This window comes from Syngnathus acus, chromosome 24 (assembly GCF_901709675.1).
Source record: "Syngnathus acus chromosome 24, fSynAcu1.2, whole genome shotgun sequence".
In the NCBI taxonomy this organism is placed as follows: Eukaryota; Metazoa; Chordata; class Actinopteri; order Syngnathiformes; family Syngnathidae; genus Syngnathus; species Syngnathus acus.
The window spans coordinates 7964118-7978929 of NC_051108.1; the positions used below are offsets into that span (position 1 = coordinate 7964118).

Below are 14812 nucleotides of genomic sequence, written 5' to 3' on the forward strand. Positions count from 1 at the left end.
TTTTAACCTTCATTCTTAGACTAATAGCTATACTGTAAATAAGATCTTTCACTTTTATTCTCAGATTTCCTTTATATTTTAAATTTAAATTTTGTAATGTTTGCACTAAGAAGGGAGCAACTATCCGAATTTCGTTGTACAACTAAGTTGTAAAATGACAATAAAGGGCATTCTATTCTATTCTATTCTATTCTATTATTGCCGTTCTAACAGCAACAGCTGACACCTACCTGGCCTGCACATCCTGACTCAGGCCAAAATCCTCCCTAAAGACCTTTGTAATGCTTTAATGGTGGCCAAAGGTCAAACCAAAAAATCTTTTGGGATTTGTGCACATGACCCTCAAACAAGATGAAGGAAATGTGGTAATTAGCAGCACAGACACAATGATTTATGTGCAATATAAAATAATCATTAATTTCAAAATATTGTGAAAAATAGTAAAAAAAACAAAAACAAACACGCGGTGCACTGGTGAGCACGTCTGCCTCACAGTTCAGAGGGTGTGGGTTCGATTCCACCTCCGGCCCTCCCTGTGTGATGTTTGCATGTTCTCCCCGTGCCTGCGTGGGTTTTCTCCGGGCACTCCAGTTTCCTCCCACATCCAAAAACATGCATGGTAGGCTGATTGAGCACTCCAAATTGCCCATAGATGTGAGTGCGAGTGCGAGTGCGGATAGTTGTTCGTCTCTGTGTGCCCTGCGATTGGCTGGCAATCGGTTCAGGGTTTCCCCCGCTTCTGACCGATGACAGCTGGAATAAGCTCCAGAACGCCCGCGACCCCTGTGGGGACAAGCGGCGCAGATAATGGATGGATGAATCTTGTTTTATCATTAATGAGATAAGTTTATTGGTTTAAAAAAAAAAAAAAAAAAGATTTGTGTAATTTAAACATAGATACTTCACTGTCCATTGCTCTTTCCGTCTCTCAATGTATTGTTTGTGTATGTGTGTATTGTATTCATTTCAAAGTTAAAAAACATGTCTATTGAGTAGAAATGTGAGATTTCTATATCGGAGATTTCCTACTGCCCGATGACTGCAGGGATAAGATCTAGCACGCCCGCGACCCCCGTGGGGACAAGCAGTACAGAAAATGGATGGATCATGGATGGATGGTCAAAAAAACGTATTATTGTACTTTTTCTGCCTCTAGATGGCAGTACAACGTTAACAATTTACGACACTGCGTTCTTGCTCGGTTGTGGGTAAAAATATTTCACTGTTCATATTTATCCACGTCTTAAAACACAATTACTTGAGGGAAGTCTGAAAAATTATTACACATGGAACCAGACTATGTTGTTTAATGTCAATGTCAGCACGAGTTCTACATTAGGTGCTGAGAATATCATCACAAATCAACAGTGAGAATTGGTGCAAAGCGTGTGAAGCAAATTTGGAGGGGATTAACTTTATGGTCTATTGGATTGCACTATGTTGGATTCAAATACTTGAAAAAAAGTAAATAAACTGAAGCGGCTCTGGGGACTTTGCGCAAACAGATTTCCAGTAGCTGTTTTCTGGACAAATTGTCCCTGCGAGACTTGTGTCCCTCCCGAGACAGCCTCAGCACAAAATAAGTCTGTGAACAGCTTCAACAGATGAGATACGACATGATGGATGTGAGGAAAATTTGTACAGATATTTTCTGTTTATCCAGTGATTTTTATTTTCCTTGATCATTTTTGGAGGGCACTTTAAAGTTGACTTAACACTTTTAAATTTTTATTTTTTATTTTTAAATTTCCAACAGTTCCCAGATGTCTGTGACAAGCTTTTAGCAAAAAAACAGGCTACAGTGGATATAAAAAAAAAAGTCTACACACCCCTGTTGGAATTCCAGAGTTTTGTGATAAAACAACAACAACAACCCAATATTAATGTGACCTATAACCAGTACAAATTGATTTTTTTTATTGAGTTATTTTGAAAGGGGAAGTAAAAATAAACAACAGACAAGAGTCAACACACACTTTAAAGGCCCACAGATTAAATTTGCCAATCAATCTGATTTGATGTATCTATGGCAACAACAGTTCATTCTCCTTATTTAAAACCATAGTCCATCATTATAAACGCATGATAGCGGCTGTTCTTCCTGCCTTTGTAGAAACAGTAGGCCTAACGATTTGCTATTACAACTTACTCCATTCGTCTCCTCTCTTATTTAGCTCACTGATTTTCACGATTTAGCCTTGTGTACATTTGCACACGGGAGCATCGGTGGGCCCCAAAGTGCCGGCCTTTAAGGCGACTTTAAATCTGTTTTAGTGTAAACAGATGGCTCAGCTCGAATGTACCTAGTCGCCATTTTATTTAAAAGCATCAGTTATTATAGCAGCCTCTTAGCTTGTTTACAGCACAGGGCAGGTCAGAGCGAGTGTGATTAGCCTGAGCCATTCCGATGTCCAGCTAATCACCACTCCATGTCTTTTACCGAGACGGTGAAAAGTCAAAAGAGCAAAAATAACAGTTGTTTAAACTCTCATGACCTTGCTGATCAAATGTTCAAATTGTGAGACTTATTCAATATTTAGTTTGATTATCATTTCATTATCATTGCAGAATTCATTACTATTTGCCACACCAAGTTATTAAAAATCAAATGACTGCAGGATGTTGAAATTGAACTCTCAGTTGAAGCTGTTCCAACAAAAAGTTAGGTCGTAAAACGTGTAATGATATACTGGCTCTGTATTTGTTTTCGTTGAAGCATCAAAAGTATTCAAATTCTCTTCCCATTTAAATCCAGTTTAATTGTGGTTAGTCTGTTGCATGTTCGTGTCTTCCAAGTGTCTTCAAACGTACATATTACGACACTAATAACTAATCATTTGATTATCGTGAGCACACATCATGCAATTTAACTGTAAAATATCTAACCCTTTTGTGGATTACTAATGAATTTCAATAGAAGATTAACAATATTTGATGTTCAGTGAATGTTTTAAATTTGACACACCAAATGACTACAGGGTAGTTTTAGTTAGTATTCACAGCCTGGTCTGAGAATATTTTGTGAGATTGCACCAAATATAATGAACAGCAGTTTACTGGGTAGAAAGTTTAACTTTTGAACAAATTTTACACCCTCAAAAATGTCCTCAGATAGAAAATGAAAACTGTCCCATTTGTTCTCTTGATATTCAATTGCAGTCTACTCATTTTGACTTTTACAGTATGCAATGACGGCTTTAATAGGAACGTCATCCCGTGCGGAGTAATTGAAGCTAAAATGAAATCATGGAGCAGAGATCTTTGCAGTTTCCTGTAAGTTTTATTGCGAACTCCAATGCAGTCAGTCACGATCCACATCATGACACGTTAAGTCCACTCCTGACATTTAACTTCGTAAAAAGGCCGTATGAAGATCATCTGAGTTCATGTCAACCTGAGAGAGTCTGACGTGTTTGTGCATTCAGGGTCACTGCCCCCACCTCCTGAAAAAATTGAGACTGACTGCCTTTTTTTTCTCTTTTTTTTCTAATGGGCTTAAGTACCCTTCAGCTCTTTCTTCTCTGCCTGTGTGGAGATGATGGCAGCGTGCCATACAGAAGGCCCTGCACAATGGCCCAGGTCCCATTAAATCTGCGAAAGTTCCTTCCTAAGGCAAACATTGCCAGAAATAGTAATCTTGGCTCAAGCGGGAGCCGTACAGAGGGGAGCAATAATTCTTGGTGTAATAATGGAACTCATTTGATTCTATCCAGCCTCTGATCCTGCAAGAGCTGCGGTGCCGAGCGCCTCAATCAGTTTTTCCTCCGCCCGATATAAGACTTCCTGAAAAACACACAGCGAGTAATCAGGCCACAACAATGGGCTTCTGCATGTAAACGTCAGGTGGAATGAGGACAGTGGCCACACTGGGTATCAATTTGACGCATTGATGTTTTGGCACTTCACTTTGTTGTACTTTTAAACTTGACCAAAGAAGAGGTCGAGCATGCGCGCTTCAAGCTGTTTGTTGCTCCCAATTGACGGAAAAGCATTTGCATTCTGGTACTCCACTGAAAAAAAATATGGTCACTTAAAAATCTGCAACATGATCAGTCGCTAATGTGCTTGGCCAGCTAAAGATGCTTGCATTGATTTCCAGACAAAAGATGTCACCTGTTGTATAACACTGATTGTGGAAGACAGACTCAAGTGCACTTATTAAAGCAGGCAGGAGTGTTTGACTGCGTTGGTAACCTGAGCTCATCTAACAGCTCCACAGAGGGAAGCCGTAGGAAAGAGGGAAATAAAGGTGAACTGTCCAGCTGGATTCCAGCATGAAAAGCAATTTTTCTTCATGTGGACCAAAAAAAAAAAAAGGTAATTGTCGCTTTTGCTTTATGTATACTTTTTGCAATCATTCATAAGTACACTAAAAAGTTAATGTTTATGTAAAAATGTACTCACAATGACATCTAGAGAGGAAAAATAAGTGCATGCGGCTTGATGGTAAAAACGGACATTATAAAAGCTCCATGACCAATTTTCCAGATGTTAAAAAGGAAATAATCCGGATCCAAAATGGCAAAGTTCGGGTATTTTATTATTCTGTAAACGTGTGATTGTCGAACAATGAAGTCAAGTCATGAACGAAAAGGGGGAATATAAAATAATTGATGACGCCTCGTTATTTATCTGCCCAATTTGGATAATTTACATCGACACAAAAAGGAAAACACTTCTAATGACGCTCATTTGTCAAGTTTTTTTTTTCCTTTTTGCTTCCCACTGCAATGCTCATCAGCACCTGAAATAACTACATCCTCTTCCCTGGATTGTTTTGACTGCGCAATGCAGGGCAAACGTTACATGTCATTTCTAAAATTAACCCGGAAAAAGTCTCACTCGAAAACATCATGATAGGAGGCAGCCAGGGTCATCTGCGCTTCCGGTGCGCTGGACCAAGATTAATGAAGAAGCCATTGTTTCCATGAAACATGGCACTGGATAGTTATTTATTATCACTAATTGCTTCAATTGTATTTGTATTGTAGAGTAAAACTTACTAGCTTGCGCGTAATTAATTATTCGCGCATATAGGCCATTCCCGTGACCCACCCCCGAAAAAGCTTTTTAAAGTTTCGTTGGCCAGCTCCCAGTGTGTGAATATTGAGGGTCCTTGCGGATGGAGCGCGGCCTCTGAAGTTAATTGTGTTTTCGTTTTCACGGGGAATAGATTTCCTCTGTTTATTATGAGCATGGGGACGGATTTGCGTCAGCGTGCAACTTGCGCGTCGAGATAAAGTTGCACAAATATTGAAAAAGGGAAGTGCTAACAGTCATTATAAAGTCCCCCCAACGCCCCCACCTCCTCCTCCTCATCCCTCCTCCTTCGACAGCTCCGGAAGAAATAAGGATTTCTGTTGTATCCTAAAATACTAAAGCAGGTTCTATTTTTGAGGTCAATCTAGCGGACGTATCCGCTCATTTAACAACAATCACAGCCCATCAAAACAGGATCAGTGGAGAGTCTTCTCGTCTTATCCAGAGGTGGCAAATATACTTTATTATAAATACTCAGAGTACATGTAGTAAATAAATAAATAAACAAATAAATAAATAAACAAATAAATAAGGCTCTTTAGTAGAAAGAAATAGGCCTAGAGACTATGTGTAATATCCATTTTAATCCACAAATGGGGAAATGTAGATCTCTTAAAAATAAAATCTATTGATTTATTCATTTACATTATTTGCCTATTTCTGACGATAAAAAATATTATTGGGAAGATGGTTAATGACAATTTGAGTGTTTAAACGGATTGCTTAAGTACGGGCGACGCGGGCGGGCGGCCGTCTGCGGCAGCATCTTTTTTTTTTCTCTCAGGTGGGGAGCGGCTAAAATAAATAAATAAATAAATAAATAAATAAATAAATAAATAAATAAATAAATAAATAGGTGGTGGGTTCAATCCTCAAACCTGGTGATCATGTATGTCCAAGAGTCCTTAAGCAATACACTGAAGTTTGTTTTTCTCTCGGTAGGGCTGAGCAGCACCGTTCATGGCAGCATCAATTTACTTTTTCCGTGTCTTCTTCGGGTGTTTTTACCAAGTGTAGCAAATTTCAACAAATTACCCCCCCCCCCCCCCCCAATCAAAATTACAGGGGATACTAATTCTAACAGCAGTCCTATTAGACTAAGTCAACCCGCGAGAATAAGTCCCTCAGAAGACCTCTCAGTAAAGCGTGAGTAATTGTGCGTCCGCAAAGGAAAAACACCCATTGGCTGAGCGTGGAACCAATCAAAAGCGCGCAAGTAACTTCGGAGTGGAACTGTGCACTTTTGGATGTCAGTGTTGCGAAAGTGTTTCGGTTCTGACAACACAGGTTCCAAACGCGCTTGATTGTTTTGTGCATGTATGAATTTCTAGTGAACCTTCACAAGATCCAGTCCAAACCTCCAGGATGTACACCGCCGGTCTCAATCCGTTTTACGCCTCAAATTTCAGCCTTTGGTCTGCGTACTGCGCAGGAGGCTTCGCGGTGGACACCAGCAAGAAACCGTCGTTTTGCATCGCGGAACTCCTCCGAGCCGGTGATGCAGAGAACATGCCGGGCTCCTCGGCCCTCATGGTGCACGTGGGCCAGCACCGCGCGTCCTCCGGCGGCTCCCCGCTGCGTCCCTCTACAGGCGGACCGGGGGAGGCTCGCGCGTCTGTGTACGGGGCAAGGGCAAGCCCCGCGTCTCCGTACCACAGGCAAGGACTACAACTTACCTCGGTGCCTAGAGGAGCTCTCAACAGCTCGCAGGCCCCTCCGCCTTCAAGCAAAGACCTCAAATTTGGAATTGATCGGATATTGTCCACGGATTTTGACGCAAAGGGGAAGGACAAGTTGAGAGGTGAGGGCATGTTTCGGGAATATAGGGGGGAAAACAGAGCAGAAAGTAGGTGAAAGAAAATCACAGCATACACTTTAATAAGCAGAAATTGACATTTGCATTTTGATTAATAAAGCATGGTTGGTTTTGTTTCATCTAGTTAAAATAAAGTTAAAATATTGATCATCAAAAGGCACACATGAGTCTGTTGTGTTCTCCATTCGTTCCCTGTATATGTCGTGTTAACACTGTAAAAATAACTTGCATTTTTTTCTGTTAAGTTATTTAAGTTGGTAAAATTTTCAAATGTAATTTACTGACATTTACTGCAGCAACGTTGGTCAGCGCAACAAAGCAAGCAACTTGTATTTACTTCTTTGTTGTGAAATGTAGGAAAGCATATTTTCACAACAGAAAAACTTCAAACACAGATTGCCTAACTTAAAATGTTTTCTAAGTTGGCCGCCTTGAAATTTTCAGTGCACCCAACATTTTATTTTAACTGTGAATCAGCCAGGTTACAAAACTCAATACAACTAAATAATCTTTAAGGGAAACCCTGCTCACAGGGTAGGGGTCAAAAGTCAAGGGCAGCAGCAGGTGTGCTTCATTGTCACATAGTTGCTTTTCCTGAAATCTTGACTGGAGTCTATTTGTCGCCTCCACAAACAGATCTCACATCCATCGTTAGCTCCAACCGTCAGTCAGGCGTCCACATCCCTCTTCAGCCTGCCGCTGGCCAGTACTTCTCCTCCATAGAACCTGGGATGAGCGAGGCTTCCGCCATGATGAGTTCACTGGGCAGCGGCGGCAGACAATCAGGCCAACATCAGTTTCAAGACACTTTCCCAGGTAGTCCCTCACATGCACAACACCTCGGGACATATTTGGAATATTTTTTCCTTTGGGTCTTTCAAGTCTGACACCCCCGTTGTTGTCTTGTTGACCCACAGGCCCGTACGCCGTCCTCACCAAAGACACAATGCCGCAGACATACAAGAGGAAACGCTCCTGGTCCAGGGCGGTCTTCTCCAACCTGCAAAGAAAAGGCCTGGAGAAGCGGTTTGAGATCCAGAAATACGTCACCAAGCCTGACAGAAAACAACTGGCTGCCATGCTCGGATTGACAGACGCGCAGGTAAAATTTCACAATGAATCTGTACAGTCGTATAAAGAGAGAATGTGCTTTGTTGTACACACAAATCGGGATAGCAGTGTGCTTACATTGCAGTAGCGCCATGAACAAGTCTTTCTATTTTTTTTTAATAATCCTTGCATGCATCTTAGTCCATACAGTTTGGCACTACTTGCTAGCATTGTTTTGTTTGGCTTTGGCACATGGTGTGCCATTCTTGTGTTCATTTGGCCTGCACAGTAAAACTGCGATGCAAGGCCTCCAAATTACATTACAACCAGTTGATCTCCATTCACACGAATGTTACTTGTAATGATGATGTATCACTAATTCACTTTTTCAATTTTGCTAAAAATATTTTATAATAGTGTGATTTTTTTTGGTTACAGAAAATAATGAATGAAATGAAACAATTTTAATACTATATGCTGCAAAACATAATTACATTGTTATGTCAGTTAAGTGAAGGTATTTGTTTGCACCCCCAAATGATAACATTGTTATTTCGACTTTAATATTTTGAACTTTGGATTCAATGGTGATAAACGTGCTAAATATTTTTAATGGCTGTTACTCCCATCCATGTGAGCCATATAAATGTTGTAGGCTTATTTGATATAAGACACACTCCATTAAAAATATTTATAATTTGAATATAGTCAATTTGTCATGAGAGAAAAAGAATAAGCAGATTTCTTGAGAAAGTTTTAAATATTTTTATGTAAACGATACAAACACATGCCCCATTTTTAGTTGTAACTTAAATAATGTGACTGCATTTAACACACACCATAACACACACAATTAGAATTATATTAGAATAGATTCATGGAACAAATAATTTTTTTTTAGATTTTTTGTTAGTATAGGCTACATCATGAACAACTTTGTATCATTTTTTGAGGATTTTTTTAGTATTTCATAAAACACAAGAAAAATCTGATACAAATAAAACTTAATGCCGGTATCCTTTAAAGAAATCAATAAAAATTGAAAATATATATCCTGTACACAATCAAACAATTAAGACCTTGCAAAACCCGCATTTGTATTTGTAATGCTGTATTTAATGAAACAAATGAGACGACTGGCCCAATATAAATTTAAGGCGCGTGTGCGTACATGGATCCCTGCAGGTGAAAGTGTGGTTCCAGAATCGACGCATGAAGTGGCGACACTCTAAAGAGGCCCAGGCCCAGAAAGACAAGGACAAAGAGCAGCCGGACGGGGACGGGACGCCGGAGTCCGGAAGGGACCCCAAAGAGACAGCCGAGTCCGAGTGCGAGAGCGACGTTGAGCGTAGCGAATGCGAATGCGAGTCCGACGACGCTCCGGAGGGAGACAAGAGCGACGCGATGCACAATGTGGACCTTTGTGAGCGCAACAAAACCAGCGTAATCATCAATGCCGGCGTGGAGGCGGCTCACTCGGACTCGGGTTCTTCTTCGTCGGCGTCCCCCCAGCTTCTAATATGAAGGGTCGGTTCGGTTCGGGTCGACTTCGATCTGCATCCATTCAACTGGAGCGGAGTGATTCAATCCATGACGGACACAATAAAGCAAGCTTCCCCTGAAAGACGTTTTTATTTCATTCTACTTGAGCATGCATGATGCTTTCCGCAGAGGGTTGCAAACAAATCAAATATGTCGTAAATTGTACAAGCACTATTTTCTTTCACCTTGTGTCAGTGAAATCTCGGAACGCACACACACGCCTGTGTACATGTCTTCTTGCGTGTCATGCTATATTGTTAATATAATTTGCACTGAAAATATTGTAAATAAAATGCTTTTTTCTCTGTCTCCAATGGTGGTGCGTTTTTCGTTTTGACATGAATCTTTCTGTACATACTACTTATTAATTATTTAAATCCTTAATTGTTTCCGTAGACTTTTTTCCCTCAGAACTGGAATGGCACACGTGCATCCAAACGTGCAAATAATATTTTATTTAGATCTTAATTATTATGACTGGCCAATATATTCAGACAAGCAATTTTTAAGTATCTCCCACATTTGTGCGTAAATGAAACACAGTTTCGTTCAATAAAGTAAAATGTGTGTGCAAACTTGACCTCCTTCAAATCACAGAATTCCATTGCTCTTGCAGCAGAGAGAGAGGGGGAGGACCTGCAAATTTATAGTTTGTATACGTTAAACGGCTCCAGATAGCAACAGTGACCTCATTGAATATATTTTATTTATCCAGAGCCATGTAGTTACAAGCCTCCATTACTGCTCATTCATTTATAGTGCTGCTCCCACACTCCTTACAATAATATAACTAAAGTGGCAAAATATAAATTCCCTATGATCACATGCTTTGCTATTTAGAATTTACACAAATGAAACACTTTGCTGTTGCATAAAGGCAGTCAACTTGTTGGGTGAGCCGAAACATTTTTTCCCATGTTAGTTTCACCTGCGTGACTCATTTTCATTCCAAAGCTATCATAAATGTGCTAAACAAACAACTTCAAACAAAAACAGAGACAAGCAATAGTTTTAATATTTTCAAATGAGAGTATACAAGTGATGAGGATTTCAGCAGCTCAGAGGGGGGGGAAAATCAATAATTCACAATTTACAGTTTGTCAATCATATTTATTTATACATATAGACATAGGCAGGCTATAAATGTGCATAAAGTTTCTAACAGGTCTTATTTTCTATCATCACCTCTGTTAAAGGTATGCTATGGAAAAAAACCACATGATATTCTGTATAGCATGACTATGCTGGCTAAGAACAGCAGCGTCAATAGTAAGTGACCCCCAAACCCGGACCACCGCGAACTTTCACTACCAGAAGATCCACTTTCCACTCTGGAAAAAAAAGAAAGAAGAGGACACAGACCCCCAGGAAAAATGCAGTTTTTCCCTTCACATCTTGAAGTTCAATTTTCTTCTCCTAGCTATATCTTTTTTTTTTTTTTGGTCGTCCGCTCAGGTGATGTTCTATGCTGGATCCGCAATGTGTTATGCGATGCTTGTGAAGTTTGCTCATAATCTTTGCACTTCAATTGCGCTGCATGAAAAATGGTTTTGCATATACCGGAATACATATGAAGACATCTATATGTAAGACGTCTAGGCGGATTGAGACTTTACTTATCCTCGAAAACCTATAAATTACAGGAGTATTTGCAAATGTACTATAACCATAACAACCCAAACGCTTAACATAATAGTGTGAGTCCTTGATTTGTGAACTGTCTTGAGAACTTTTATGAGCAGGATAGGAGAAAGTCCATCTGGTGAGTATTTAATGTCAGCCTTTTGAGCCGCTATTAAAAGCTGTCCCATACGTCCCTCTTGACAAGCGGGACGGCAAGCTGTAAAGCAAACCAGCTTTGCAGACTCACCAATATTTGACACTTAAGGGTAAAAAAGAGAAGAAAAAAAAGGAGCAAAGTGTAAAAATAAATGACCTCTGGCGGAGAGAAAATGGGGGAGGTTTGTGTCTCGGTGAGGGGATTAGCATGACTAAAAGCTGAAGCGTCTCCAGCACTTCAAGGCTTTATCTGCATGAGAACTTGTCTGATAGGCTCATGGAGACGTTTCTGCTGTAGTTGAGTAAGTGTCCAAAGGGGACTTAAGGTGTAATTAAAAAAGGGTAATTAAAAAAAAAAGACCACAGCACAAGTGAGCAATTGCTTGAACAGCGCAATGAAATATGGAAGAGTAAACAGGTGAAGCAAGTTTGAAGCAAAGATTTTGAAGTCTCTGAAGACCCTGGAAATTGAGTTCAAAGATTTATTTCTAAATAAATCAAAACAGTTTGAAGGTTATTTTATAAAAAGGTGTGAGGACTCAGTTGTGGAGTCATGTTTTGAGTAGAAGAGTACTCAAATAAAGAAATCATTGTAGGAGTATTGTGGACTCTACTCTAAATCAAAAACCAACTTTTGAAAAGAAATACAACATAAGACAAGAGCAATGATCAGAAAAAGACAGAGAGAAACCAGAGAAGTTAAATACAAGCAAATTGATAAGACAACAACAAACACCTGGACAGAACACAAACTGTCGGAGGAAGCTGATTGGTTCACATAAGGGACCAAAAATACCAAATGTAATCCAAACACTAACAGAATCATGACAGATGAACTGCTTTTTACAATTTTGGTTTTGGGCGTGGCTAAAGATTGTCACATTTAGTAATATTTTCCAATATCAGACACAACTTGACGTGTAAAAGACTCACTGGTGTCACTTTCTGGATCATGTGTGCCATATTTCATTGCCAAATGTCTTCGTCATCGATGGAGCATTTTATTTATTCACGGCGGCCAGGTCGAGTGAACGTGGATGCTTCTGGAAAGCGACTTCTCTTTCTTTGGAGGTATGTTTGTTCCATCAAAAGTTGATTTATGACTCCAACTGTCTAAAAGGAGCTCTCAATCATCCGCACAAGGGATGACTTCCTCCAGAGAGCCACAAAATATCATTACATGGTCAGAACCTTTAATTTGCTATCAGGCCAAGAGCTTTCCAGTCACCCAGTCATTTATATCCATTTCACACATCTCTGTTTCTTTTCTCAAGGTCTCTTAATCTGTTACTAAAATACTGCTTCCAGTTTTTCTTACTTAAATGTAAGTTTGTGTATTTGTGAACGTTGCACAGCTGATGTTCACCGGCGTTGAAAGGCGAGCCTCTCGAACCGAAACTGTCACCACATTTACGAAAGCCACATTATTGAGTGCTTTTTTAACATGGCTGCAGTTGCCAAGCATATTGGTGATTCTTTTGAGAGGGGGAAAAAGTTGGGAGTGGAACAAAAAAAAAGAAAGAAATGCATCTCAAGTTAAATTTAAAGATGTGTTGTTCTTGGAAGTTCGTCCGCGCTGCCATAAACCAAGGGAGACATTTTCATGCTCCACATTTTTCATGGTTTCCCTCCAAGTTTCCTCCCTTCCTCTCGCCCCGCTCCACCTTGGCTCGGGACTCTCCTAACTGCTGCCGCACCGGCTGCGGAGGCCCGGCCAGTGCCCCGCACTGGGGCGCTGCGGGGTGGCCAGCTCCAGATGCTTCTGGTTTTCCTTGGATGGGCCTCACAGGGGGGAGAATCCCTCGGAGAAGCCGCCACCTGGACGGCACTACTTAAGCGCTCTTTCAGCACACTTCTCAAATATTGCGCGGCCTACACACACACACGCAGTCGGAGAGGATGGCCAGCAGTGATCAGTTATATGCTGCAAGCCGTCTGACCTACCGCCCTGTGTTTTAATGTGGCGTGCATGAAGGAGCTATTTTATTGCTGCCTTCAGATTATTGACATACGCCAACTCTGTGTGGTGAAGGTTGTAATTTGGGGATTGACTCTGTATTAATTAGGGCTGCCCGCCCTTTTCCATTGACTTTACTAAGTGATGAACATACTGAGAAGTGGATTATGGCCGCCCTTAGGCTGCCCACTGAAAAGCAAACACAAAAGCGGATTTAAAAAGCTCTTTAATTTTCATGTGAGCTCTCATTAACAGCACATTTTCACTTTGGACTCACAGTAAAGTTAACCAGTGGTGTGATGTGCTTTTGATATCTAACTGAATTAAAACTAACGTTTGGACATGGGAGTGTAAATGACAACTTTCTTTGTTCGCTAAATGTATTGGAGGCTTTCACAACCTGATGTGTGATGCAACTACAGTCACCTGGTGGAAAACAAAGGTCTTAATCTGAGGTTTACATATTTCCCCTTTTTGGTACTTATCAAGGCTAACAGTTGCTTGCTTAAACTGAACACCAATTTTTTTTTAAGTCTGTTGATTCACTTAGTGATTGTCCCTCTTGATTACACTTTATTGCACTCTTGAGGTAAACAATTCTGGCTTAAGTGTTTTTAACCACGATTAGCATATTTGCTGTTTTAGACACTTGTTACAAAATTTGGAACTACCTCAATAAGGCACTTTAAGAGAAAAAAAAGATACAGAATGCCCCATTGGGCATAATCTTAGCCACGAAGATTTTCTGTTGTTTCTACAACTTACATTATTTTAGCTGTGCTGTTATAATTATTTTGTTATGTTTAGCAGCTGTTATTAAAGTCATGCTTGTTTCCTTGACCTGCTGTATTTGGACCACCCTGAGGCCCACTAATACAATCAAGACCGTCACTTGACTCATCGCTCATGAACCACCCTTGCCCTGTTATCTGTCGATGCTCCCCCCGCTCCCCCACCCCTCCCTTTTTTATCAGCCTTTGTGTTATTGTATTCAACCTGGTTGGTGTCCATTATATAGAATGTAGATGGTGTCAACACCCTAAAGAACACAGACTACAGACTGATACTGACAGATTATCAGGGAATTCTTCTTCACGGCTCTGCTTGTTAGGGGAGGAGAGGGCAAGAGCTGGAAAATAAATAAGACGTCACTTGGGTTTGTCTTGTTCTTGTTCCAAAATAAACAGAGCTGGGCGCAGGGAACTCCGAAAGGCCTCTTGACGCGACTGCGGCATATTCCTGCAGGTTGATCGAAAACAATCTAGATGGCCGAAGCACCCGTCGCCCTAGCAACCGAGCAAGAGTGAACAGGTGATTTAGAAAAACTACTTTATAGTTTCACATCCTTCAATTCAACTTCCTTTTTACTGATTCAGCCGACAGTTTCGGACGCGGATGGGAGATCGTAATTACTGTCCTTATTTGCATCGCTGCGGTTACACCGAGACCATAATGGTAGCGCTTGGGATTTGCGATGTCTGTAAAAAGGCCCGCTGTGCAGAATGTCTGAGAGCTCCGAAACCACCATGTGCAAGGGGTGAGAGTTCAGGTCTCGCTGGGGTTTGTTTAGGAATACATGACACTGCGCAGCCGGACCATCATCCATGCATATTTGACTATTAAACTTT

The 14812-nt window shown here is 40.6% G+C and overlaps 1 protein-coding gene across 1 annotated transcript; it reads left to right on the forward strand.

Moving 5' to 3' along the window:
• Positions 1-6276: 6276 nt before the first annotated feature.
• hlx1 (H2.0-like homeo box 1 (Drosophila)) lies at positions 6277-9762 on the forward strand. The gene is made up of 4 exons (XM_037245063.1): positions 6277-6841; positions 7493-7672; positions 7774-7958; positions 9092-9762. The coding sequence occupies exons 1-4, from the start codon at positions 6406-6408 to the stop codon at positions 9428-9430; spliced, it is 1140 nt and encodes a 379-aa protein (XP_037100958.1). The 5' UTR covers positions 6277-6405; the 3' UTR covers positions 9431-9762.
• Positions 9763-14812: the final 5050 nt, after the last annotated feature.